Source organism: Larus michahellis, chromosome 15, assembly GCF_964199755.1.
Source record: "Larus michahellis chromosome 15, bLarMic1.1, whole genome shotgun sequence".
Taxonomy (NCBI): domain Eukaryota; kingdom Metazoa; phylum Chordata; class Aves; order Charadriiformes; family Laridae; genus Larus; species Larus michahellis.
Genome location: NC_133910.1, coordinates 7,303,802 through 7,329,155, shown reverse-complemented (window position 1 = coordinate 7,329,155; position 25,354 = coordinate 7,303,802). Strand labels below are relative to the sequence as shown.

Here is a 25,354-nt window from a genome sequence, read left to right as displayed (position 1 = left end):
AGGGCCTGGGGACAGCTGCATCCCCACAGCCTGTGCCCCACGCCATGGCCAGGGCCAGGGGGATGCCCTGCCATGGCCACGCGCCTCCCTCCGACGGGCTCCCCACAGCTCCCTGCCAGCGCTACCAGCAATAAACCCACTTCCAGGAGTGTGAAAATCAAAAGAAAGCCGGCATGTGAAAAAAAAAAAGAGCATCAGCAACAGCTGAAGGCCCCTGCGCTGGGTCGCAGCCATCACCAGGGACTGGCCGGCTCTTTGGGAAGTGGGAACCATCGGAGGGAAGCCCCCGTCGCCGCTCCCGAGTGCTCCCGCATTGTTTTAGCCCTGGACCTGCCGGCCTTTTAACTCGCTTTAATTCCTAACGCTCCCCCACCACCACCTTTTTTTTTTTTTTTTGAAGTCTCTTTCCCAAATCTCGGCCGAGTTAATGAAGTTATGTGATCCTATAAATGTTAATTGTCTAAACTTCTTCTCTTCTCTTCCCCCCCCCCCTTTTTTTTTTTTTATCTCTCTCCTCCTTGGTGCTTTCTGCTCCACTTGTAATAAAGAAAATATCTTGGCTGGTCTTAGCCAGTTGCTTGGCAACCTGAATAGAAAAAAAGAGAACAGAATGTAACCAATCCCGAGACAACCGAAAGATTTTGGTGACATGTGACCTCTCCAAAAAGGGCAGCCTTAAACTGTCCCTTCTGTCCTTTGCTCCTGACCATTAGGGTCTCTCGCCCTCCCCCCCCCCGGCTCCTTACACCAATAAATATGGATTAGTGAAATACTTTTTCCCACACTGATGAAAAGCTGGGATTGATCTTTCCACCTCCTTTATGTACCAACCTGACAAGTTTCTAAACAAAATTAAGAGGGAAGAGGCGAAAGGAGCCATCCCGGGTTGGGCGGCCGGGGACGGATCCTGCCCCACCGTGGGGATGGGGGGTCCCCGACAGGGCGCCGGCGCCGGCTGTGCCGGGCTCTGGTCTGACAGACCTGCCCTCTGAGTGCCGGGGAGCACAGTGCCAGCAGGTTAGGAACTAAAATGTAGTTTTTCTGACCCAAAAAGGGGGAAAAAATAAAGCTCGGCCCAGCCCTGCGCTCCCTGTGTGTCCTGGGGGGACCCATCCAGCTCCTCACTCGCGGGCGGCCCGGGATGTCGTCTGCAAATTACATTTCATCCTGGAAAAAAAACCCCACAACATGATGTCATTGGCTTTCTGTTGCGTCCCGCCGGAGCCCCTCCACCTGCCGCTGGCCTCCGCTCGGCCATGAGCCTCGGCACGGCCGTGAGCCTCGGCACACCGGTCAGCCTCGGCACGGCAGCCGGTGATCAGCCTCCCGCCCTCCCACCGGCCCCCCGGCTCCCGGCTTTCCCAGGCTCCCGGCGCGGTGAATGCCTCTTTCACCAGCAGTTCCCCTCTTCCCAAAAAAGCATCACCTTGCCAGCTCCCTTCCTCTCGCCGGCTGCCAGGAAAATAAAAATTAGGGCAGGGAGATGGAGCGAGAGAAAAGCCAATGAACTTGTTTCCAGCTTTTCCTGCGGATCAGCCATCCAGCACCGGGAGAAAAATATTTCTCCTGTAAAAAAAAAAACCCTCTCCATGCAGGCTCTGAGCCCTTCGGCACCAGGACACTGGCCGGAGACGCGGGCTCAGCTCGGCGGTGGAGGACACTGTAAGTTGGGCGTCTGTTAAGCAGTTTCCTGTTTTTTTGGGGGGGGGTTTACCACGGTTTGAGGCTGAGTTCCCCCCAAGGGATGGAGGAGGAGGGTCGGGGCAGGGGGCAGCTGGAAAAGGGGGTGTGCACAGGCTGCGAGGTGCGGGCAGCGGCGCGGTGCCCGTGCCGGCGGTGGCGGGTGGTGCTGGGCACCGTTGGCCCCGGGGCACACAAAGCCCCTTTGAGCGGCGGACAGAGGAGCTGCTCATCCCTCGGCCCCGGGACCGGCCCCGGCAGAGGAGAGGGGGACCCCGGCCCTGAGCACCCGGGGAGGGCACATGGCGGGGGGTCAGGGCTCTGGGGCTGCGTGTGTCCCCAGGATGGGTACAGCCATCCAGGGGCCTGGTCCCAAGCCCTGACCCATGGGGTGCCCACGGCCCCCCGGGACAGGCTGGTTCCTGGCCAGCCCCACTGGCACAGGGTGGTGCAGGGAGCTGGGGGTGCCCCGGCCATCCCACTTGGGGATGGGGGACCCGCTCCCTCCTGCCATGGGTGGCAGTGACACCCATGAAGCCACCAGACCCTGGTGCCCAGGGTGGCCGCGGAGAGGGTTGCGGTAGGGGCTGGGATGGAGAGTGTGATGGGACCCAGTGGGACCTGGTGGCACCTGGTGGCACCCAATGGGACCCAACAGGAGCCAGTGGGAGGTGGTGGGCCCTGGCTGTCCTGCTGCCGAGGCCGGCTGGCCAGGCACAATACCACGGCCCCGCTCCTGAGCCGCCACCGAAGCCCCTTTCCCAGCTCCGAGCGCCTTTGTCTCGCCTTTGTGATGGAAAGAGCCCCCCCCTCCTAAATCACGGCCCTGACACCCCCATTGTCTCCTTCCCGGGGAGGTTTGAAACTTCCCCCCCCCCACCTCCCGAGGTCAGGAATGTGGCCGGTTTCTATTGGGATGGAGGAGCAGGGCTGGGTGGGGGGCTGCGGGGTCACGCTGGCTCGGCGGGTCAACCCGAAAACAAAACCTTTTGAAATACCTACTCTCCATCACTGCCAACATTGTCCCCTGCCAGCGGGGGCCTGGCACAGCCCCTCGACGCCTCCAGCCCGGCCGCTGCCCACCCCAGCGGTCAGCATCTGGGGGGGGGGACACAGAAGGGTATTGTGCTGAAGGGGACAGCTTTGTTTTCGGCCACAGCTGCCCCGGGTTGGGACGGGGACCGACTCGGGGGGAGAGGAGGGAGGGGACGGAGGGGACAGGAGCGCATGGGTCAGCGCGTTGCAGGGGGGACCCGTCCCATCGGGGTACCCCTCTGTTGCTGTGCCTCTGAGAGGGAGCAGCGGGGGGATGGAGAGCAGCTCTCCATCGTCCCCAGGGTGAAGGCCCGGCAGGGTGTGCATCCCCCACTCCGCAGCGGGGACGGGGCACCCTGGGTTCAGCCTCCTGCCTCAGTTTCCCCTTGCTGAGGGAGGTGTCCCTCTGCCCGCTCCCGGAGCTGGTGGGTGCCCACGGTCCTCTTTGATGCCTGGAGCCAGGGGACACTGGCTCAGGACACTGCTGGCTCTGCACTGACACATGTAGTCCAACTTGGGGAGAAAAGGGACCATTTTGGGGCTGAGCTGGCTGTGCCACCTGGGAGGGATGTGCCTGCATGGCTCGAACGTGGCTCCAAGCACGGCGGTGCCTTGCAGGTGGAGCAGAGCATCCCACACAGCCCAGGCTCTCTGCTCCCAACGGGGCACGAAGGGGAGAGGCTTCTCCCTCCCCGATGTTCACAGCCCACCCCAGGCTGTCTCCCAACGGGCCGGGGTGTGGGGTGACACAGCCCAGTGGTTGCTGGGGCCGGTGACACGTGTCTGCCCCATTTACGGTGATACGGACCTCCCTGTTTCCCCCAGCCGGGATGGGGATATTGGTCCCCCCGGGCTCCAGCTTCTCTGGCAGAGCATCTCTTGGGTGGCCCAACATCCCCCCAGGTGGCCAAAATCCCCCCCAGGATGGCCAAAATCTCCCCAAGATGTCTGAAATCCCCCTAGATTTTTCCGGGTGGGAAGATGTGTTGTTTTTGCCCATTGCAGGAGCAGCCTGCTGAGGAGGGAAGCAGAGCGGCGCCCATGGATGAGATGGATTTAGCAGAGACCTGGAAGGAAAAGCCAGCTGGGAGGGGAGTGCCGGCCTCCTGCGTTACCCAACAGCTGGAGGGCGGTGAAAACAGCTGGAACAGCTTGGGATGAGGGGCTGGTAGGGCAGGGAGCGTTGCAGGGTCACGGGCACTCCCTTAGGTTTGGGGTCTCTGCTGGCCGGGCAGTTGCCGGGAGGCCGTGCAGGCTCCGTGCCTCAGTTTCCCCGCCTGTGAAATGGGCTGGTATCATGAGGCTGGACTGGTCGAGGCAGTGGTCTGGGGGGGGCGGCATCACTCGGGCGGCATCATGGCTTGGGAGTGGGGACCCTCGGGGGCAGACAGGGGCACCACGGACCTGGGCAGCCGATGGGGCCCCTGGGGTGCTTTTTCTTGTGAAATAAGTTCAAAAAAAATTGGGGGTGGCCGGGGGACTTGTACCAACCCCCCCCCGCCATGCACATACACACAGAATCTCTGCTTTTTTATATACATATAAATACCGTTATAAATTTGGGCGTTTTTTTTCAACCAAACCTGAGCCTTTCAAAGCAGAAAAATGTGACATTTGAGGAACCTGGAGCTTTTCAAAGGCTTTGCTGAAGATCCTCAAAAACGTCAAGGAAGGGGTGGAGAGAGGTGCGAGGTAGCCAAAAGTCTCAGCCCTGGGTGCAAAAGCAACTTTTTCCTGCAAAAACAAACCAGGCTGCTGGGAATGCTGTGCAGCGCTGCTGCCAGCCTGGCAGCGCGGGGATGGGAAGGTGCTTTTCCAGGCGGGATGCTCTCGGACCTGACGTCGGCTCTGTGTCACAGGTACCGCCATGGATGTGTGGAGCTGTGGGGATGCCCTGAGCCCCGTGGGGACCTGCCACCCCGTCTGCCAGTCCTGCTCCTGGGGTGCAGGGGCTGTCACAGCCCTGTGGTAGCAGAGTGGCGGGGATGGAGGTGCTGAGCCGCAGCACAGAGCCGGGTGGGTTGTCACCCTGAGGACCACGCAGCAGGTGCCCTGGCAGGTAACCTCTATTTCCCCCTTCTCCCTGAGCTCGTTAGTGTTTGGTTTTTTTTTTTTCATCATTGCCTGGTCAAAGATGCTTGTAAGGTGTCACCTGGCCCTCAGCAGGCTCCGAGGGTCCGTTGTGAGCCCTGCAGCAACCAGGCTGCGGGGACAAGGCAGGCTGCAGAGCTGGCTGCAAAGGCAGGGACAATTCTGAGCCCGGCTGAGTGGGCGAGGGCACAGGATGCTTCGTCCCTCTGCCAGTCCCATCCGTGCGCTGCACGTTGCATTGGTCCGTGCCTCAGTTTCCCCATGTCAGGGTGCAGTGACAGCATCCCCTTACCTCTGCCCGCCCCAGGCCAGTCTCTCCTTCTCCAGTCCCCGAGCCCACAGACCACAGTGTTGGTGTGGGCTGTGGCCGGGGCAGCAGGGCTGTGGCCGAACCACGCTGGGTGAGGGATGCTGCATCTCCAGGGCAGGAGACGGGGGGGGCTGAGCACATGGAGTGGGAAATTGCTGGGAAAAAATTGCTGGCAGCAACCAGGTGTTGCTCTTGCCCCAGCCCAGGCCAGGGCACATCCAGGCTCATCTTCCCCGGCCCCAGTGCAGAGGAGGGTGTCAGGGCTCTGCGGGGTTTCATCCCAGTCTGCAGGCTGGAAATTGTCGTGCTTGGCCTCTCTGTGATCCAGGCCTCTCAAAATCCTGTTATATCCGGCACTGAAATCCCTCTCTGCTCTTCCCAGGTGTTGCGGGCTAGGAAGGGCTGTCTGTGATCCCCAGGAGAGGATGCAGGGATGTGGTGGTGGGGGGGATGCAGGGATGAAGAGATGTTGGGACATAGGGATGCAGGGATGTAGTGGGGGATGGATGCAGGAACGAAGAGGGGAAGGGATATAGGGGCAAAGGGACACAGGGATGAAGAAGGGCAGGGTTGTCAGGGCAAAGGGATGGAGAGATGTGGGGATGCAGGGATGTACGAGGGAAGGGATGTGGGGATGCAGGGATGTAGGGACAAGGGGATGCAGGGACGAAAAGGGGCAGGGATGGAGGGATGTGGGGACATGGAGGGGTCAGATCAGGCTCTGACGGACCCGTCTCCCGGCTGCTCCCGGCCGTGCGGCGGCGCCGGGAGGTGGCAGCAGCGGCCGAGCGCGGGGCCGGGCCGCGGGGGGAGAATGCGGAGGGGGGTGTCCCCGCGGGACGGCGCCGGCCGTGGGCTCCGCGGGCATCCCCGCCGCTCTGCCGCCCTTCCTCCCGCTTAACCCCTTCCCGGGCGGCGGGGCCGCGCTCCGGGGCTCCTGCGGGGGGAGAGGGGCTGCCCCCGGTCCAGCCTTCCCGGGTGGGGTTGGGGGGCAGCACACGGGGGTGCCGTCCGGACACGGGTGGGCTCCGGACACGCGTGGGGTCCGGCTGTGCTCGGCCCCCGGGGTCCTGCCCCCTCCCGCATCTCCTCTGCATCACCGGGAAGCATCCAGCCACGCTGGCACGGAGCCCTTCCCCAAAATACTTGTCCGAGTTCGGGCTGTAAACAGAGTTTTCCTCTCCTTACAGCCACCGCAGGGCTCCCTGACGCTCCCCGTGTTTCCCCCCCACCCTCTGTTGCTTCTTTCAGGTGTTGTTGCATTGTTCACCCTCTTGACCCCCTCGCTGCACCCTGCTGGAGGCCACCAGAAGGTTCCCTGTGAGCGGGGGGATGTGGGGAGCCAGCGAGAGCCACCGGGCCCTTGTCCCATTGCGGGTGGGTGCAGGTTTGTCCACCCACGGCCATGGCCCCTCACCAGGGCTCCAGTGCCACCGCAGTGAGCGGTGCCCGGCACCGCTTGGGGGGTGCATGGAGTTGTTGCACCCCAGGATGCGGCCTCCTCCCAGCCTGCGCTTGCTCCGGGAGCTGACGGCTGTATTTACGGATTGGGTGGTTAACCAGAGGTTTTGGCCAAGTGTCCCAAAGGCCCCGGGGCTGCCTGCGGCTTGGACACGTCGCAGATAGGCCTGGGGGGCCTGGTCAACCATGGGGGGCAGCCTGGGTGGGACACATCTTGGTGGGGTGGGCTGCCTTGGCCTGTGATGGGGGAGAGCCATGAGCCCACCCAGCCACGACCCACCCTGGCCACAAGCCTCCCCCAGCCATGAGCTCCCCTGACCACGAGCCCCCTGGCTACAAGCCTCCCAGGCATAAGCCCCCCTGGCCATGATCCGCCCCCCGGCCATAAATTCCCTCCCCGGCGGCTTGCCCACCCATCTGCTTCCCTCCCGCCCCCCCGCCCCCCAGGCCATACCGGGCACCTCGGGGCACCCGACCCCGAGCTGGCAGGGTGCCCAGGGGGATGCCCAGGAGCATCCTCGGGGAGGGGGTACCAGGAGTACCCCACCCCCGGCCTCTCACCTCCCGGCCGTGAGCTGTGCGGGGCTGTTTACCGATATCGGCTTTATTTAAAGAAACCCAACCCAAACCCGCCCCCGGGGCTCGCAGCGGCGGCGGGGCCGGGCCGGGGGCGGGGGCGGGGGGTGCGCTGAGCGCGGCGGGTCTCAGCCCGCCCCTTCCCCGCCCGCCGCCGCCGCCGCCGCCATGGGCGCCGCGGGGCCGCTCTGCGCCCTGCTCCTGCTGCTGGGCACCGGTACCGGTACCGGGCCGGTCCCCCCCCGGGTGGTGGTCGCCCTCCTGGCCCGCAACGCGCAGCACTCGCTGCCGCACTGCCTGGGAGCCCTGGAGCACATGGACTATCCTGCGGGGAGCATCGCCCTCTGGTATGGGAGCGGGGACCCCCGGGGGGAGCCCGGACCCCGGGGAGTGGGGAGTAGCAGGGACCCGAGGGGGAGGAGGGGGCTGTAGGGGAACGGGGACCCCGGGGGGAGCTGGGATGCTGGTGTCGCAGGGACCCGGGGGTAACGGGGAGCCCCAAGAGAATGGGGATGCCAGGGGAGGAACGGGAGTCCTGGGGGGTAGTAGGGACTATGGGGGGAATTGGGAGCAGGGGGTGGTGGGGACCCAAAGGACCACGGTGGGAGGGGAATGGGGAGCTGGGGAGAATGAGGGGACGGGGGAGTCGGGGTGGTCCGGGAGTAACGGGGGCCTGGGCAGGGGGAACAGAGATCCGGGGGAATGGGGACCTGAGGGATGGGGACCACCGGGAGGAGCGGGGACCCTGGCTGTAACAGCCCCCCCGGCCCCAAAGGGTGAGGGGTGGCTCTGCCCCGGGTGTGGGACCCAGCAGGGACCTGGGAGGGGCTGGGTGCTGCCCCACAGCGAGGGGACAGGACCCCCACCTTTCCCCTCCTAAAGTTGTGGGGCTGGCGAGGGAGTGGAGTGCTGGGCTCAGGGGGATTCTGCGTCATCAGGGACAGACGCTGCCTCCCCCCTCCCTGCAGGGCTCGGCCCCAGCCCCGTCTTCCCCAAAGACACCCCCCAAGCCCCCTTTTTCCGTGCTGGGTGTGGTGGCTGGGAGAGGAGCCCCCAGTCCCTCTTCTTCCTTGCTCTGCTGCCGCAGCCGTCTCTCGCCTGAACTTGTCGGAAACTTTTCTGCAGCTGCTTTTGTGGGGAGCCGAGGCGGGGGCTGGCGGAGGGGTCCTGGCAGGGGTGGCCAGGCTGGGGCTGGGGGCAGCTGCCAGGAGAGGGGGGAGGTCCTCGTTTTTGCCCAACGCAGACCCCGGGAACCCTGGCCACAAGGTCCTGGAGGGCGTTTCAAGAGCAGCTGCCTGTGGAGCTGGGAGCTGGGGGGGGCACAGGTCCTGCTTTGTCCCCTGTGTCCCAGGGGGTCCCTGTGACACCAGTTCCCGGGGGGCAGCTTGGGGCTTTTTGAGGGGCTGAGGGTGCCGGGGAGTGTGGGGACTTGGGGGTTGCCCCAGTGCAACGTGGGGCTCAGCCCCATCTGTGCTGGTGTCCCTGTGAACATTGCTGCGAGGTGGGATGGGAAAGTTGGGGACAGCAGCTGTGCATGGCAGGGGACGGTTTGGGGAGGGGGGACTTTTGCTGCTCAGTGCCTTTCCTCTGGCTGCCAGAGCAGTGGGGCACTGTGGGGTGCTGTGGGGTGCACGGGCTGGGAGACGAAGCCGCTGTGCTCCGATGCTGTTCATGGTGGGCAGCCGCAGGACTGGGATGGGGAGAGCGTGGCTGGAGCTGCCGCGGGCTGCAGGGACTGGGGGGGTGACAGCCATGGGACAGTCTGGCAGGCGGCGGCACCAGGGAAGAATTTACCCATTCCCATTCCCCCTCCTGCCAGCGCAGCCTTGGCTCCGTCAAATTACATGTTACGTTCCCAAGTGAGTCTGTTGCTGGCTCGGCCTCTTGGCCCCAGGAGCGTTTCTAGTGCAGGGAGGGGACTGTTGTTGTCCCTTGCAGGGGGACCCCCAGAAGCTGACATCTCCTTACCCTAGGTGTGCGACGGACCACAACTCGGACAACACGACGGCGATGCTGCAGGAGTGGCTGGGCGCCGTGGGCAAGGACTATCACTCGGTGGCCTGGAAGGTGCAGGAGGAGCCCAGGTGAGGCTGGGGGTGCCGGGGGGGGGACAGGTGTGGGCTGCAAGGGGCTCCTGGAGCAGCACCCTGCTCCCTGGCTGGGGACGCTGCCAGGAGGAGCCGGTGTCGAGGCAGAGCTGGGCTGACTCAGCTGGCCGGCACGCACGGCGTGCACCGAGTTTGTGCGTTCCCAGCAAGCGGGGTTAACCCCTGCCTCCCCCCCGCCCAGCTCCTACCCGGATGAGCTCGGGCCTAAGCACTGGAGCGACAAACGCTACGAAAACCTGATGAAACTGAAGCAGGAGGCTCTCACCTACGCCCGGGAGCAGCAGGCAGACTACATCCTGGTAAGGGACGTGGGGCACCGGTGGGGTGGGGACTGAGGTGGACGTCCCCACACCTCCAGGACCTGTGTTGTCCCCCCAGTTCATGGACACCGACAGCATCCTGACCAACAACCAGACCCTCAAGTTTCTCATAGCACAGAACAAGTCGGTGGTGGCCCCCATGCTGGACTCACAGACCTTCTACTCCAACTTCTGGTGTGGCATCACGCCCCAGGTATGTCCTCAGAAAGCCCTGGGACCCCCCTGCCCATGGCAGAGAAACCCCCCACCATGGAGAAGTCATGCTGGTGTGCTGCAGGGCTACTACCGCCGGACGGCCGACTACTTCCCTACCAAGAACCGGCAGCGGGTGGGCTGCTTTGCTGTCCCCATGGTCTACGCCACCTTCCTGATCGACCTGCGGAAGGAGGAGACGTCGCGTTTGGCTTTCTACCCACCCCACCCCAACTACACCTGGGCCTTCGACGATATCATCGTCTTCGCCTACTCCTGCCAGGCAGCTGGTGAGGGCTGGGGATCCAGGGGTTGGGGGGCTGGAGGGCTTGCGGGAGGCTGTGATGCTCACCCATCCCACCCGGCAGGCGCCGAGGTCCATGTGTGCAACCAGCAGCGCTTCGGCTACATCAACGTCCCTGTGAAGGCCCACCAGACGCTGGAAGATGACCGTGCCAACTTTGTGCATCTCACGCTGGAGGCCATGGGTGAGTCCCTGTGAGCGGCAGTGCCCCAGAGGTGTCCCCCACCCCAGGGGTGACAGGGACCCGGTGATGGCCCCCAGGGCAGGGCTATCAGCCCTGGCTCCCGGCCAGGGGAGTCTGAGCTCCACCAAAGGGGTGTCCCCTCTCTCTGCAGTGGATGGCCCCCCCATGCAGCGCTCCAGGCACATTTCCCTCCTCCCCAAGCCGCTCACGAAAATGGGCTTTGATGAAGTAAGTGCCCAATGGACCCCGCCATGTCCCCCTGTCCATCCCTCTGGCTGCATCCATCCATGGCAAAGCCCGCCATGGGCTTTGGCCTAGCCCCCTGTCCCCCATCCTGCGGTGGCCAGGGAGGCTGTGTCCACCCACCCCATGACAACATGCCCCCTTGGTGGGCTCTTCCCTTCCTCCCCAGATCTTCCTCATCAACCTGGTGCGGAGGCCGGACCGGCGCCAGCGAATGCTGGCGTCCCTGCAGGAGCTGGAGATCGCCCCGCGGGTGGTGGACGCCGTGGATGGGAGGTGACTGTGGGGGAATGTGTACCCGCTCTGCCAGCCCCCCAGTGTCACCCTGGGGAGGGAATAGGGGGTGGCTGGAGGGGGGACACTTCTCTAATGCAGCCCTTTGCCTTGCAGCACCCTCAACAGCAGTGACATCAAGGTGCTGGGGGTGGACCTGCTCCCCGGATACTATGACCCCTTCTCCGGCCGCACGCTCACCAAGGGTGAGGTTGGCTGCTTCCTCAGCCACTACAACATCTGGAAGGAGGTACGAGGCCGTGGGGGCCACCAGCATGGGGCAGGGACCCCACGAGCATCACCGTGTCACTGGGGGACCTGGGGAGAGGAGTGTTCTGCAGGGTCAGTGGACCTAGTGTGGCCCAACGCAGTGCTGGGATGGGTTTGTGCATTTGTGCCCTCCCTACAGATCGTGTCCCGGGGGCTGGAGCGGTCGGTGGTCTTCGAGGACGATGTGCGCTTTGAGGCTGCCTTCCCGGCGCGGCTGCAGCGGCTGATGGAGGAGCTGGAGGGGGCACGGCGGGACTGGGACCTCATGTAGGTGCTGAGGCCGAGGGGACGCAGGGTGGGGGTCCCTGGGGCTGGTTCTCATGGCTCGCTGGCCACCCTGCAGCTACCTGGGGAGGAAGCAGGTGAATGCGGAGGATGAGGCGCCTGTGGAGGGCGTGCAAAACCTGGTGGTGGCCGGGTACTCGTACTGGACACTGGCCTATGCCATCTCCCACCGCGGGGCGCAGAAGCTGCTGGCCGCCAAGCCCCTCTCCAAAATGCTGCCGGTGGACGAGTTCCTGCCCATCATGTATGACAAGCACCCCAAGTAAGGAGCAGGGGGTGCGGGAGGCGTGCTGGTGGAGCGGCATGGCCGTGACGGTGATGGTGCATGTGTTTCTTCTCTGCCGTCACCATCCCACCCCGTCCCCCCCTCCTGGCGTTACTCATGCTGGAGGAAAACATCTGTAGCATGAGCTCATTCCCCCCTGGCCGCTGCCTGGCCGCCAGCCCCTGGAAAATGGCCCTTTGCCAGCGCGGGGTGGGGGGACGGCGGCGGGGATGGAGCTGGGGCTCGATGCTGGGCTCACACGGAGGTCTTGGCCCCATGGCAAGGGGGAAGCAGCCCCTTAGACCCCGGCACTGGGAGGTTTTGTGGTCCTCTGCCCCTGGTTGTGGGTCTCAGCACCATCTTGGGGTGCCTCCCTGCCCCTCTTCCCAGGTGGGGGTCAGTGGCAAGGCTGTGTCTGGGGAGGGGGAAGCAATTTATGGGGCGAGTGCTGGTGGTCGAGTGTCCTGGGGAAGAGGGGGTGGGAAAATCAGCGAGCGGGATGGTGAAACAGAGGGATTAGGCGTGTAAAAGGGAGGCTGGAGGTGGATGGAGGGGTGGATTAGCGCTCTGGATGCGAATCAGGAGCAGCTGGGAGTCCCATGCTCACTGGGATAACGACACCAGACAGCCCTGGCCAGGATCCAGCCGGGGCCAGGTCGGCGGGATGCTGTGCCGGAGACCCTCTCCATGCCAGCGCTGGCCCCGTGCCGCCGAGGCTGGTGGGGAGAGATGGGTCCCATCCCCTCCGCACTCCCTCCCCGGTCCCTCCCCAGCCAGGCTCTGCAGGCAGCAGCAGCATGGTGCAGCCCCCCAGCTCGGCTGCCTTCCCAGACCCCCACCCAAGTACCCCGTGTCCCTCCCTGTCACCTGCCCCATGCGGTGCCTTCCCCGGGCGGTCCGCATGGCTTTCCCAGCCCTTTTTTCTCCACCGGGCCATGCTCTGTGAGCCAATTTCTCCTCTTGGGTCCGCTCCTCTTTCCCCAGTGAGGATTACAAGCGGCACTTCGTCCCCCGCGACCTGCTGGTGTTCTCAGCTCACCCCCTCCTGGTTTATCCCACCCACTACGCCGGGGATAGCAACTGGCTGAGCGACACCGAGACCTCCACCATCTGGGACGATGATGCCAAGAAGACCGACTGGGCTGGCTCGCAGAAGACCCTGAGGGACTCACGGGGCAGTGCTGGCCACCTCCGCTCCACCGCCCGCGACGAGCTCTGATGGTGAGCAAAGCTGTGGGACTTTCACGTGTGGGGACAGGGGTGGGGGACAGAGTGGCTGGGAAGCATCTCCCTGCAAGCGCCGTGGTTGGCTGTGTCCCAGATGCCTAGTTTCTTTTTGCCGTGGGGCAGCAGCTCTCCCCACCAGACTCAAAGTGTTGGGAAACAGAGATGAGACCTTCTCTTCTAGGTGGGGAAAGGGATGGGGGGGACAGATGTCCCATGTGGGGCTGCACTGGGCTGGAGGGGACCAGGGGACAGGGTCCTGCTGCTCCCCAGCCCCTCAAGTGAGGAAGGGACAGCGCTCCTTCACCTCCTGCAAAAGTCACCCGAGTTCGGAGAGAGCTGGGGGCAGCTCGCGGGGGAATGTTTCACCCTGGCGCTGCTTGCTGCCCCCCAGCAGTGGGTTTCCCTGGGGCTGTGTCTCCGTGTGGTGGCCGTGCAGGCAGGGGAGCACCCGCGCACTGGCTTGGCCCCGAGGCGGCACTGCCACGGTTAACACCGGGTCAGACTTTCCCTGTCTGAGGCTGCTTGTGCTGGCAGCGGAGCCTCCCCAGGAGCAGCCAGACTGGGGGGAAGCTGGAAAACAACCCTCTGCTGCAGGCGCGAACGCGTCAGGGCTGCTTCTTCCATGACCGCTGATGTTTGTGTCCTTGCCTCCTAGGGACGAGGGATCGTGACCTGGCTGGGAGCACCGCGGGCCAGCGGCCTGATCCTGCCCGCTCCTGCTTGAGAGACGCAGCCATCCTGGCTGGATCCCCCCAGGGTCCTTGGAATCTGTGCGTGGTGAATCCACCCAAGGTTTTGTCCCCAGGGCTCCCGGAGAGCCCTTTCCCTGCCAGGTGGAGGGACCAGAAGAGTGCTGTGCTGGGGACGTGTCCAGGACTGCCCTGAGCGATGCCAACTCCGCCGTCTCCCGACGGTTTGGACTTTGGGGAGTGTTTTTCAGGCTGGGGGCTGGCTCCTGTGGTGGCACACATGGCCTCCTGACACCGACCGGGCTTGTCCCTCGCCTGTGCTGTGTCTGGGCTGAAGCCCCGGGAGGATTAAAGCAGACTGTTTGAGCTGATGTGCCAGGTGCTGGCTCTGCCGGGTGGCATTGCCCCATGTATCGTCCCCAGGGCATACCCCACCGGGGTCACCTCGGAGCTGCTGTGGCGAGGGTCTAGCAGTTCCCCTGGACGGGGATTGCGTTGGGAATGAAATCTGTAATGGGGAAAGGAAGGAGGAAGGTGGGGTGGGAGAGAGAGATGGAGCTCTCCCTTGGGGTGAAAAGATGGGTGCCATTTCTGTGGAGCTCAGCTCTCCCCTGGGAATGCTGAGGGAGATGATTTCCTTCACTGGCGCTGGTGTCCTCAGCAGAGGGTTTGGTCTTGGGACTGAAAACCCGACGCCAGCTTGAGCACCGAGATGTGCAGCCGAGTCCTGCTGGGCTCCGGCATCTGTCACCTTTGTGGCCAGCTCTGGAGGAGGGCGTTTGCTTTCCAAGAGCCCGGGTGTGTTTGGTGCTAAACCTCAGCTCCTCAGCAGGGCAAGCTTCGGCTGAAAATTGAGATTTTTCTGGAGTGGAGGAGCAATTTCTTTAAAAACACTGCAACTAGCCCTAGTCTGGGTGAGCTGGGGAGATGTGAGCTCCCTGCCAGGCCCCTAGAGCTGCTGCCTCTCTCCACCCGTGCCTGGCCACTGGCTGCCCCTTTTGGCCCTGGAGCAGCTGCTGGGGTTAGCCCCGGGACGGCGGGTTGCTGGCCTCACCCAGGGTTTGGGGGGCTGCACCCCTCTTCTCCCCACAGCCTGGTGAAGGCGATGGAGCAGTGGGTGGAAGCCTCGGTAGCTGAGACCCACAGTGGGATATCTGCGACCATCCTGTGCTCCAGGAGAGCATCATTTGGGACAGGATGAACAGCTACAGCAAGGACCTCCTGAAGGAGAACAACCACCTCCAGGAAGTCACATGGGACCTGAAGATCCCAGTGGATCTGCTGGAGAACAGGGAGAAGGAGGTGGCCAAATGCATGGTCTGCAATTGCGGGGTCCCAGCCAGTACAGGCATGAATGACACAGCAGGGCAGAGAGGTGATGGCAGGTTGGGGACACCTGTGCTTCCCTGCCTGTCCCCTGGTCGCAGGTAGCCTCAGTACTACAGGAGGAGCTCAGGAGCTGGGGACGGAGCGGAGGAAGGTCTGGTGCCAGCTGGAGCGGAGGAAGGAAGCGGCAGCAGCGCTGCGGTACGTGCGACCCAGCAAGGGTCTGGTGCTTGTTCCAGCGCCCGCTGGGACACGGGTGAGGAGCTGCCCGCGCTGGGGCTCTCGGAGCAGCCGCGCTCACAGGGTACGCAGCCGACAGGATGTGCTGGCAGAGCCCAGGGCTTTGGGAAGCTGCTGTGGTGGTGGTGGTGGTAAGACCCCCCTTCTCGAGCTGCCCTCTCCACCATGAGACCTGTACTGGGTCTGCGGGGAGGAGCCAGAACTCCTCCAGCTGTTGGAAACTCCAGGGTTTTGGCTTAAAACCAGCTAACTCAAAAACTATGAGGCCAGTCCTGAAACTTGCTGCAGCTCAGTGGGAGCAGCCCTCGCATGCTGCTGAGCTGCCAGACTGCAGGCGACTGGTGCTTGCCACAGTTTCTCAACAAAGCCCAAGTTGGGTTTTGGGCCCTGCAGAAGTCGCTCCCGTTGATCCCCATTTCCCACTGGAAGCTTCCCTCCAGCCTGGGTTGGTGGAACAGGGCTGGGAACACGGATACAAGCCACAGAGAGCCAGGGATTGCCCGAGTTCGGAGGCGGCGCATGAGAGAGGGGCAGGAGCAGGGCAGAGCTGGGAGTGAGGGTTTATTTCATTTCTGTGCCAAAGGGCCGTTATGAGGCCACTGCAGGGACACGAGCTGCCTGGATCTGTGTGGGGACAAACGGGGGCTGCCCCAGCACCTGGCCAGGCTGCGCGGCAGGGCCAGCTCTGCTCCGCACCACGGTCACCCCGGAGAGTCCGCAGCGCCCTGTCCATCAGCCACGCAGGTCCTCGGGGGTTCACATCAGCCCCTGTCCCCCGGCTCCCCCTCCGGTGCTCTCCTCTGCAGGATGTGCTCCAGCAGGAATGTCGCTGCCTGGGCCAGGACCTGCTCCAGCCTCTCCTGCTCCTGGGTGCTGAACGGAGCCAGAACGTAGCTGGACACTGTCGCTTCGCCCTCTGGCCGCCCGATGCCAACCCTGAGCCGGGTCATCTCCTGGGGAGGAAAAGGGAGAGCTGGAGGATCCCACCTCAAGGGCTCGCTGAGACAGAGCCGGGGCAAGGGGATGGTGCTGCGAGTGGGGCTTGGTGGTGAGGGAGCAGTCCTTCATGTTTTCCAGGTGGTTTTGAGTGCTTGCTCCAAGAAACATGATTTTGGAAGAGGCTTTTGCTGGGCTGCGCTGAGAGCCCAGGCTCCTGCCAGGCCTGGCAGAGCCACTTGAGCTAATTGTTTCCATGTCCTTTGTGGCGGCCAAACTGACATCAGCCCTCAGGGAAGCAGAGGGAAGGAGGGGAAAGGGGGGAGAGGAAAGGGAGCAGGGGCTTGTCTGAGGGGAGTTGGAAGAATGGGAGTGGGGGGATGACAAGCCATGCACTGAGGTTGGGGGGAAGGATTGATCCCCTTCCACTGAGGGCCACTCACGTTGGAGTGCAAAGCACTGATGCAGGATTGGACCCCGTTGTGTCCCCTTGGGAGAGAAGGAGAAAACCCACCATTAGCTTGTAAGAGACCCCCATGGTATGGTCTTGGGGCTTCTTTGCTGCAGGGATGTGGGGATGTGGTCCCAGCCAGGGGCTGCAGCCCCCCTGCCCTGGCTCTGCAGAAGTGTCCAGCCCCTGGGGCTGAGAGCAGCTGGCGGGGGAAGACAAGGGAAGCAGGGCTGGGACAGCACGTTCTGCGCGTCTCAGCTCTTGCTGCAGCTGGTGCACGTGTGACTGAGCGCTGCGTCCCAGTACCATCCCTGCCCTGTCCCGCAGTGGAAGATTTCCTAGGTTAAATGTCTCGAGGCTGACCCAGGAGCTGGCGCTGGGGCAGGCAGAGGGCTATAAAAAGCCCATGTGGTGCAGCCGATGGGCTGGATCCAGCCCACAGACGCTTCCAGGAGGCTCCCTGCCCTTCCTGCCAGGGTAGGGACCGGGAGGCTGCCCAAACAGTTGGCTGTTGCCTCTGCAACTGGGATTGAGCCCAGGGCTGGTGCTGGGGCTGAAAACACTGCCAGTCTGGTGGGACAGGGCTGGGAACAGTCCGTGTCTCTGTAAGGGCATGGCAAGGCCTCGAACCAGCTCACACAACCAGAGAGCTGGGGCCACCCCATACCTTGCGCTGCCTCCCAGCTTGATCGCCACCTTGCCCAGAGCCTTGTCCAGGTCATCATGAACCAGGTAAATGTCTTCTGGGCGGAGGTTGTAAATCTCAGCTTTGGAAACAGAAATACAACCCAAGAAATGAGGGGGAGACAGACACACCAGGCCCTGACCCTGCAGAGCTGGGCTGCAGGGACCTGTCACAGGGCCTGGTGGCACAGCAAGCTTCAGGGGTGACGGAGCTGCTCACCAGCACTGGCGACGCTCAGCCCGTTGAGGTTCATGAACCTTCGCGGCTTGAGCAGCACCAGCTCCAGGCCATGGGCTGTGGCCATGGCCACGTCAGCGCAGCACCACCTGTCTGCCCGCCAGCCCTCGGCCACTGCCAGCTGCCAGGCCAGCCGGTCCAGCACCGCCATGCCCACGCTGTGCCGTGTCCCCCGCAGCCCGTAGTTGCCCAGGCCAGCCACCTGCCCACCACATGCCAACAGGGTTCTGATGGGCCACCATGAGGCCCCTGGCCCCTCTACGGGCCTGATATCCCCCCCCAGCACCCCTCAGACCTGCTCCTCACAGACCTGATCCCCCTCAGCCTCCATCCCCTCAGACCTGATCCCCCCTGCTCCCTACAGCTGGTTGGGTCCCCTCACAGCCCCGATCCCCCTCAGCCCCGATCTCCTCGGTGCTCCCTCACAGACCCGATGCCCTCAGCCGCTGTCCCCTCAGCCCCGATCACCCTTAGCCCCCAGTTCCCTCAGCCCCGGTCTCCTCAGTGCTCCCTCCCTCAGCCGCGGTTCCCTCAGTCCCGATCTCCCTCTCACAGCCCCGATCCCGCTCAGCTCTGGTTCCCTCAGCCCCGATGTCCCCGGTTCTCCCCCTCACAGCCCCCATCCCCTCAGCCCCTCCCTCCCCGGTGCTCCCCCTCAGCCCCTCTCCCCCGGCCCCGCCCCCCGGCCCCACCATGACGCGCGGCCCCGCCCGGGTGACGAGCGGCCGCACGCGTCCCGCCAGCTCCGCCGCCAGCATAGCACCGCGCCGCGTCGCCCCCCATAACGTCACGCTCGCGCGCCGCCAATGGCGGCCCCGGCGCGGCACCGCCTGGCCTCCCTCGCCGACATCTTGCTTATGGGCAGCGCCGCCATCTTGCTCGCGGGCGGCAGGGCGGGGCCGGGGCGGTGGCGCGGGGCGGGGCCGCGGCCGCCGCTGTGGTAAAGCCCCGCGGGTCGGGGAACGGGCCCTCAGGCCGGGGCGGGAAGGATGGAGGGCGGGAGCTGCTCGCTACGGCGGTGCCGGAGGAGCAGCGGAAGGAAGCTGGGAGGGGTCCCTGGGGAGGGTCTTCGGGCCCGGCCAGTGCCTGGTCCCTGAGGGGAGCGGGGTCGGGTGCAGGGGCAGTAGGTGCCCTGGGCTGTGCCCTGTGTTTTACGACTTCATGCCTGGTAGGTCCCACTCACACCGTCCTTAGCAGCGGCCTTTGGGCTGTGGCTGGGTGTACACGATCCCTCACCTGCCCCCAGCCACCCTCCAGCCCCACCAGCGGAACGCAGCTTTCTTCCAAGGCTGTGTGACAGTCCCCCAGTCCAGGAGCATGTCACTGGGCTTCGCTCACCGCTCTTTTCCTCTCCTCAGCTGGCAGAAAGGGCTGGACTTCTCCTGAGGCTACTGGGAGGAAGCCATCATCTGCTATTTGAAAGTCATCGACCTGGATCCACAGAGGGTAAAGGGTCCCCGGAGGGCGAAGGATACACCAGGCTGGGAGCTGCAGAAGGGAGGCAGCATCGTTAAGGCTGGCTCTCATGCTGGCATCTGCCTTTAGGATGCTATTAATGTCTTGCCAGGCTGATCCTGGGTAGTTTGAGCAGGGCTGGGATGGGCCGGTGTGGGCTGAGGGTTGTCTGTGGTTTAGGCAGAGCCATCAACAGAGAAGAGAAGCAGCTGGGCTGGGGATTGTAGCGGGGTCCCTGGGGTGAGGGCTGGGGTGTCAGACAGCAGTGTTTGCGCTTGGGCATTGAGTGTGTGGAGGGGAGGGCCCTGCGCCGGGTCCTCTGTTAGGGACCAGTGACTGAAATGGGCAGTAGGGCCCCTGGATTCCTGTTGGTCCCGACCCTGGTTTGCAGCTGTGCCTGCCTGGGCCATTTCAGCAGCTGGGACAGGTACCAGGAGCTGGGATTTACCACTGGTGGTTTGGCTCCCTCCCATCCTGGCCTGTCCTGGGGGCATGGCTGGGAATGGCTGCTCTCTTCCAGACCGGGCTGCGTCTCCTGCCTGGTGGAGCTCAGAGTTTTTGGCTAATAATGCTGAAATCTTTGTGGCTGAGGTCGGCTGGACACACGCCATGCGTGTTTCCCACTGGCACAGAGAGCTCCAGACAAAGCCCAGGGGTGGCAACCAGCCCCCAGCTGCTCTCACTTAATCAAGACGCTGATGCTGCCTTGCTGTGAACTGCTTCCTTTGCCTGGGGGAGCTGGCCTATGCGCTAGCGGATTACCAGCAGGCACTGGAGCTGAGCCCAGGGGACCGTGTTGTGCAGAGACGGGTTGCAGCAGCACTGTGTGAGCAGGGACAGCAGGACTTGGTGGCGAGATAAGTGGTCTGCCCAAGGGCTGGTGGTGAGTCAGGCTGCTGAGTGTGCTCTCCCATCCCCTTGCAGGCAGTACTGGCAGGCAGAAGCTTTCCTCTCTGTGGCCATTGAGCACAAGACCTGGAAACTGCTGCCTACCTGTGCTGGACCAGGACCTGCCTGTGCCTGAGGAGGATAGAGAGCACGAGGGAGGATGCTGCTCTACATCTGTGGCTCAACCCCATGGATGGTGAGATACAGCCTAGCACTGCTCCGCAATACCCTTGGGCTGTGGGTGATATTCTCAGCATGTTACTTCAACCCCAGTCTCTGTGACTGCCCCTCACATGGTCTGGGGCAAGCAATTTGACTGAGCAAGCCTAGGGTTCGGCGGTAGGGCTGTAGACTTGGATCTTGCACCCAGCCAGTGTGTGGAACGGCAGCAATAGCTGCTGCAGAAATGGCTGGTCTGCCACTGTGCCCGCCCAGCACCTTGCCTCAGCTTCCCACACATGAGGCCACCAGGCAGACTCTGCAAATTGACTCTCCCTGGGAAGGAGGTGATGTGGCTCCCACCTCCTGTGCTGGCCTTAGGACAAAAAGATGTGTTCCACAGGAGGTGAAAAAGTGCTGCTGTGGTAGAGAGACCCACTGGCCTTCCTGGACATACACTGGCTCCTCTGCGGAGGACACCTGGCCCACCTACTGCCATTTCGCCTCCTCCCCAGGCAAAGGCTGCTGTCTTGTTACCAGTTACCTAATTGGAGAGCATCAACTCTGTGCTGCTAAATCCCCAAAGTCCCATCACATCAGGTAGCTGTTCACATGCAACTGCAAATTTTCCATGTCCTTCTGCGCTAGTCGCAGTCAGAAATCCAAGTAAACAACTGTTCCCCAACTGTTTATTCCATAAAAGATTTATTTTAAAATTAGAAATGCATAACATTTTTGGAATAAGCAGGATGTTTGAGTCTGTGGGCCAGCTCCTGGGCAGCATTTGAGTAGTGTCTAAAATTGCTGTCCCCAAGGCTCCGGCCCTAGAGCTGGAATGGTCCCAAGTGCTGGCAGCTCCTCTCAGCACAGGGCCTGAGTGGAGCATCAGGAGCTTTGGGAAGCGTCCCTGCACCCATCCCTCAGGCAGTTTGCTCCTAGAGAGTGTATGATTCTGGTTCCTCTGACCTGTTCTCCCATAACTACTGCACAGAGGAGACTAAAACCTGGGTAAAGGCCAAGCTTGGCAGTGTGCAGCACTGATTTTTCTCCCAGGTTGTTCCCAGATCCCCTGTTGTGACACTCCCTAGAAGCTGAATGGACGCTGGCCCAGCCAAAGCCTGTGAGGTGTGATCAGCAGAAGGATGTACAAGAGACTCAACAGCTCATAGCACCAACTGTCAGCCTGCTGTAGAAATCATCACTGAATAAAAGGAATTTTCAAAACCATTAGTGGCACCGTGGGCTCCCCTGGAGGTAGGACTGAATTTTTTTTGTAGCTGGTAAAACAAGCGAGAAGTCTTTCTTGTGTTTTTCCTGGTTTGCTGCAGGGAAATCCTTTGGACCTTAAGGGAAAGATGGACAAGGAGGTGGCAGGAAGAACCTGGCTCTTGCCAGATCAGATGTTGCCATCTCCCACATTTCCCCTTACACTTGTTGATGGTGAAGCTGGTCCCTACCAGCACCTAGTCACAGTGAAAGGACGCTGGAAAGAAGTTGGCTCTAAAACTTCCTTGTAAAGCACTTTGCTGCAACGTTGAAGGTGTTCACAGGACAGTGCTTCAGGGGTCAGCACCAGCACTGTCACGTTGTACCAAGGACCTGAGGCACAGCTATGCTTAAAAAGGTTTTAAAAAAACCTGTTAAAATGCTGTAAGAAAGAAATATTCTTCTGTGGGCTCAGAATCTTGATGTGTTGGCTATCAATAGCTGCCTGGAGAGGGGAGAGCTGCAGGCAGGTGCTGCTGACAGGGTGAGAAACCTCCCTGACACTGCAGGCCCTCGTCACATCTTCCCCTTGTCATCACAGATGTCTTGGGTGGTGCACCAGACTGGTCATATCCACCCTCACCTGGCCAAGGGTAAATCAGTAAAGTGCTTTAAATCACATCACTTGCACTTGGTCCCACAGCTGTGTCCTGCAGTGGCCTCCTTGGGCTGGAGAGACGAGTTCAGCAGGAGAGCACTTGTGCTGCCGAGAGGGAACATGCAGCTTCCACTGCTCATCCTGCCAGCCCTGGGCTCTGCCGCTTTACAGCTCTGTATACATCCCTTACGGATCCAAGCAAGGCCCTCGCCACTGGCTAGAAGAAAAAACTGATCCGAGAGGCCACAGTTTTGCAGCCTGTTGATGAGAATATTTTCTCTTCTTCTGGGAAGTAGGGGATGCTGTCAGCCACCTCCTGGACAACACCAGGACGTACTTCGAGGCCTTGCTGGACAAGTTCACTGATGACACACTGCTTTACGTGGTGGTGCTTCAATGGGAGGAAGGGCACAACAAAATCAATGAGATGGTTGTTAATGATACCAGATTTCCAGAATCCACCTGAAAAAGGAATGGAAGAGACAGGTTTTACCTTCAGAGACTCTCCAGTCCCTGGAGTTCAAAGAGATGCTTTGTGCAAAGCCAAAATACTCGTCTGAAGACAGACCTGCTCCAGTTATGTACAAAGAGGGAGCTGAACCCATGAGTTGTCACCTCCCCCACAGCAGACTTCCTCTCAAGGAATGGGAGGATTTAGCTTGACTCATCAGAATTTAAGCTCTGCTCCCTGTGACAAGGGCAAAGCACGGAGATCCAGGCTGGCAGCGGGGACAGGTACATCTCGGTGGTTTTTCAGCGAGCATGCTGTGCTGTTTTTTATCCCCCAACTGTGAATACACCTTTCCTCCGAAGAACTTAGCAGACCTGTTGCCACGTTTAGCAAGCTTGGAAGACTGGGCTATTCCTTCCCTTTGCCAGGAAACCTCGAGGGGATCAGAGTTCCTTTCCTTCAAAACACCCCTGTTGCTTTCTGCCTGCCTGGGAGGTGGCAGGCGGCATGGGTGGCTGCCTGGAACGGGCCTGGCTCCCTCTGCCGGGCTCTGACCCTGCAGGAAGGGCTCTGCTCCACAGACTCACTCTGAGGGTTTTCAAACACGGCTTTGGAGATGGCTGGCTCCAGGTCCTGCAGGCTGATCTCCTCCCGGTCCTTGTGGGCACGCCACAGATCCAGCGTCATTTCGTTGATCTGCTCCCCTCCTGCGTTGCTAGACAAGAATGAGATGCTTATTCAGTTTGTATCTGGGAAAATGGTGTTGCAGGACAGAGGTGGCACCTGACACCCTCCAGCCTGCACGAGCGCAAGCCAGGATCTCCTAGCTGCCTGGCATAAAATGACTCCTGTAAAGGCAGCCAAATAACAGGGACAGGAGAGCTTTTTCAGACTCCCCAGGCCTGTCCATTCACAATGAAACAGTCTCGGTATTTGCAGGGGCTCAAGGCCTGGAGAAGGAAAAGCAAACCGTGTGTGCGCTCTGAAGTAGGTATGACCTCTGCCCAAATAAGAAGCAGTGTGCTGGAAGGCCCTGTGATGCCACAGAGGGGCCTCTTACCTTATGAAGATGAAGATCGCTTTGCGGTAGTTGTTCCCGTACACAACCCACGAGGGTCCCAGGAATGGTATGATCACGTCGATCAGGCCCGGGTGCATCTTGTCCATCTCTTCAAAGAGAAAGGCTGACCGTCCACAGTTTGTCAAGTTCCCTTGGATCCAGCGCTTCAGGCTTTCCTAGGAAAAACACCCACCAAGCCGTAAGGCAGCGAGATACCAAGGGTGGCGAGGGAGGCTCAAGCTGCCCCAGCACAAAGTCTGCCGCCTGAGTTCAAGCAGAGACGAAGGTGCTGAAAGCAGCTTGTCCCTGCACAGCATCACCTACTTGGGAGCAGGAACAGCCAGCACTGGGGAGGCCCCCTTTATTCTGGGTTTCGCAGAGCGGCTGTTACTGGCTTTATTAGCCCTCTGTAGATGTTTTATTACAGACTTAAAGAAGGAGGCAGCAAACTAAAGCTGGGGATTCAGACTCCTACAGTTCCCCACCTTCTTCTCTTTCACTGTGTATCTACGCCATTCCCCGTTGCCAAGTGCTTTTTGCCAGCTCCTGTTCGGGTGTAAAAACATTTTCCTGCGCTGACCCAGAAGAGCTCTGGCTCTTTACCACCGCTGAAGTTACTTCAGTGTAGATGCCAACTCACACAAAGCCACTCACGTCACCCTGGGGCATGAATAACTCTTAATTGAAGCACTTCACCCAGTATGGGTTTTGCCTTCCTGAAAGTATTTCTTCTAAGGACACAATACAACAAATAACTCCTCCAAACAAGCAGAAAGCAAACATCCAGGTGCACTGATTCCCTGCTCTGCTGAGGGTTTGGCAGCTAACCTTCATGTTTTGATGTCTTTCCTTTCTCAGCTTTAAGAGACAGAGTGAAGAGTCGGGAGCTGCTTGCTGTGTGAGGAGGGGATTACAAGTCTAGCCATACACAGGTTTTCACAGCCATCAAGCTGTTTGGAAAGCAGCAGGAGAATTTTAGTGCCTTTCATCTAAGCAAAGCACTTTTGTTTGTGCATTCAAAGGGCTGTGTAAATATTTGAGGAATAAGAACATGACGGTGGCAAGGACTGCTGGGGGGAAGACGAAAGTGATAACTGAGTGCCAGAGTATATCTAGTTACTAGTGGATCCTTCAGCCAGTGTGTGGAGCCACTCACTCAGCCGTGTCTGTCTGAGAGGGTAAACCAAAGAGCTGCTATTCCTGCTTTACTTCAGGAAACAGCCTGAATGTATATGTACTGAGGGTCAAGATGGACATACGCAAAGAAAACCCCAATCAAGCAGTACCGTGCCGAGGTGTCCCTTACCTTGTACTGCTCTATCCGCTCAGCATGGGGGAAGTGCACTATTGGGGAGAACTGGTGAACGTAGGGGCTCTGCAGCCCACCCTGGAAGAGGTAGCGGACGAGCATGGAGGTCACGAAGGTCTTGCCTGTTCCTGTCGAGCCATGGAAGGACATCACAAGGGGTTTCACAGGATTCCGGTTCTCCAGGAATTCCCTCACCCCCTTCATCACCTGCTGCCTCACCAGCGGCTGCCCCACCAGGTTCAGGGCCAAGTCACACTCCAGACCTGAAGCAAAGTCAAATCGAGATTTACCAAACGCAGGTTGAAATGGTTCTTGTCTCACCCTGCGGCTGCTTCCCGGGGCCCTCGCTGTCGGCCGGCCCAGGGGGTCCTGTCCCTCTGTGGGTTGGGGAGGCCGAGAGCCCCCTCCTCTCCCCGCTCCGAGGAGGGTCCCCTAGAGACGCCCTGTCTGCCGGGCCCTCCTCGCCTGCCGCCTCCCTGGCCTCGGGGCTCCCCGGGCCCCTGCCCCTCAGGGCCCGCCGCCATGCCGCGCCTCACGGCACCTCAACTCAAGGCCTCCCCCCGCCCCATCTCCCCGTCCCGCTGCCCCCGCTGACCGCGCAGGTCGGGCCCGAAGCCGCACTCGCAATCCGCCGAGAAGCTGCAGCGCAGCGCCCACAGGTCCCAGGCGGCGGCGGGGCGGGCGGCGGCCGCCGCCAGCAGCAACAAGGCCAGCGCCGCCGCCGCTCCGGGGGCCATGGCGGCCGCCCGCTCCGGCGCCGCCCGCACTACAGCTCCCGGC

At 61.6% G+C, this 25,354-nt stretch overlaps 3 protein-coding genes and 1 long non-coding RNA gene across 8 annotated transcripts; 2 read left to right on the top strand and 2 right to left on the bottom strand.

Annotated features, from left to right (window-relative positions):
• The first annotated feature begins 1,368 nt into the window (after window positions 1-1,368).
• Window positions 1,369-13,884, top strand: CERCAM (cerebral endothelial cell adhesion molecule). Of its 4 annotated transcripts, XM_074609217.1 has the most exons (15): window positions 1,369-1,662; window positions 3,721-3,883; window positions 4,575-4,774; window positions 9,127-9,237; window positions 9,443-9,560; window positions 9,640-9,774; window positions 9,859-10,063; window positions 10,142-10,261; window positions 10,413-10,489; window positions 10,674-10,780; window positions 10,895-11,027; window positions 11,187-11,314; window positions 11,391-11,594; window positions 12,582-12,818; window positions 13,480-13,884. In XM_074609217.1, exons 4-14 carry the CDS (start codon window positions 9,164-9,166, stop codon window positions 12,814-12,816), a joined length of 1,536 nt encoding a protein of 511 aa, XP_074465318.1. In that variant the 5' UTR covers window positions 1,369-1,662; window positions 3,721-3,883; window positions 4,575-4,774; window positions 9,127-9,163; the 3' UTR covers window positions 12,817-12,818; window positions 13,480-13,884. The 4 variants fall into 4 exon arrangements, with proteins under 4 accessions (XP_074465318.1, XP_074465317.1, XP_074465321.1 ...); XM_074609220.1 differs by lacking the exons at window positions 1,369-1,662; window positions 3,721-3,883; window positions 4,575-4,774 and adding an exon at window positions 7,273-7,500; XM_074609218.1 differs by lacking the exons at window positions 1,369-1,662; window positions 3,721-3,883; window positions 4,575-4,774 and adding an exon at window positions 8,403-8,478.
• Window positions 13,885-15,627: 1,743 nt separating this feature from the next.
• PTRH1 (peptidyl-tRNA hydrolase 1 homolog) lies at window positions 15,628-18,371 on the bottom strand. The gene is made up of 5 exons (XM_074609152.1): window positions 18,081-18,371; window positions 17,371-17,590; window positions 17,134-17,233; window positions 16,459-16,504; window positions 15,628-16,032 (listed from the first exon to the last, which is right to left on the bottom strand). Exons 1-5 carry the CDS (start codon window positions 18,144-18,146, stop codon window positions 15,841-15,843), a joined length of 624 nt encoding a protein of 207 aa, XP_074465253.1. The 5' UTR covers window positions 18,147-18,371; the 3' UTR covers window positions 15,628-15,840.
• On the top strand, window positions 18,296-21,117 carry LOC141751788 (uncharacterized). 2 transcript variants are annotated; one of them, XR_012590089.1, is made up of 4 exons: window positions 18,296-18,328; window positions 18,747-18,834; window positions 19,768-19,927; window positions 20,944-21,117. It is a non-coding gene; the product is annotated as an uncharacterized LOC141751788 (long non-coding RNA). The 2 variants fall into 2 exon arrangements; XR_012590090.1 differs by lacking the exon at window positions 18,296-18,328 and adding an exon at window positions 18,431-18,556.
• Window positions 20,577-25,338, bottom strand: TOR2A (torsin family 2 member A). Its single transcript, XM_074609151.1, has 5 exons — window positions 25,170-25,338; window positions 24,572-24,837; window positions 23,266-23,441; window positions 22,793-22,920; window positions 20,577-22,216 (listed from the first exon to the last, which is right to left on the bottom strand). The coding sequence occupies exons 1-5, from the start codon at window positions 25,309-25,311 to the stop codon at window positions 21,972-21,974; spliced, it is 957 nt and encodes a 318-aa protein (XP_074465252.1). The 5' UTR covers window positions 25,312-25,338; the 3' UTR covers window positions 20,577-21,971.
• Between the last annotated feature and the right edge of the window lie 16 nt (window positions 25,339-25,354).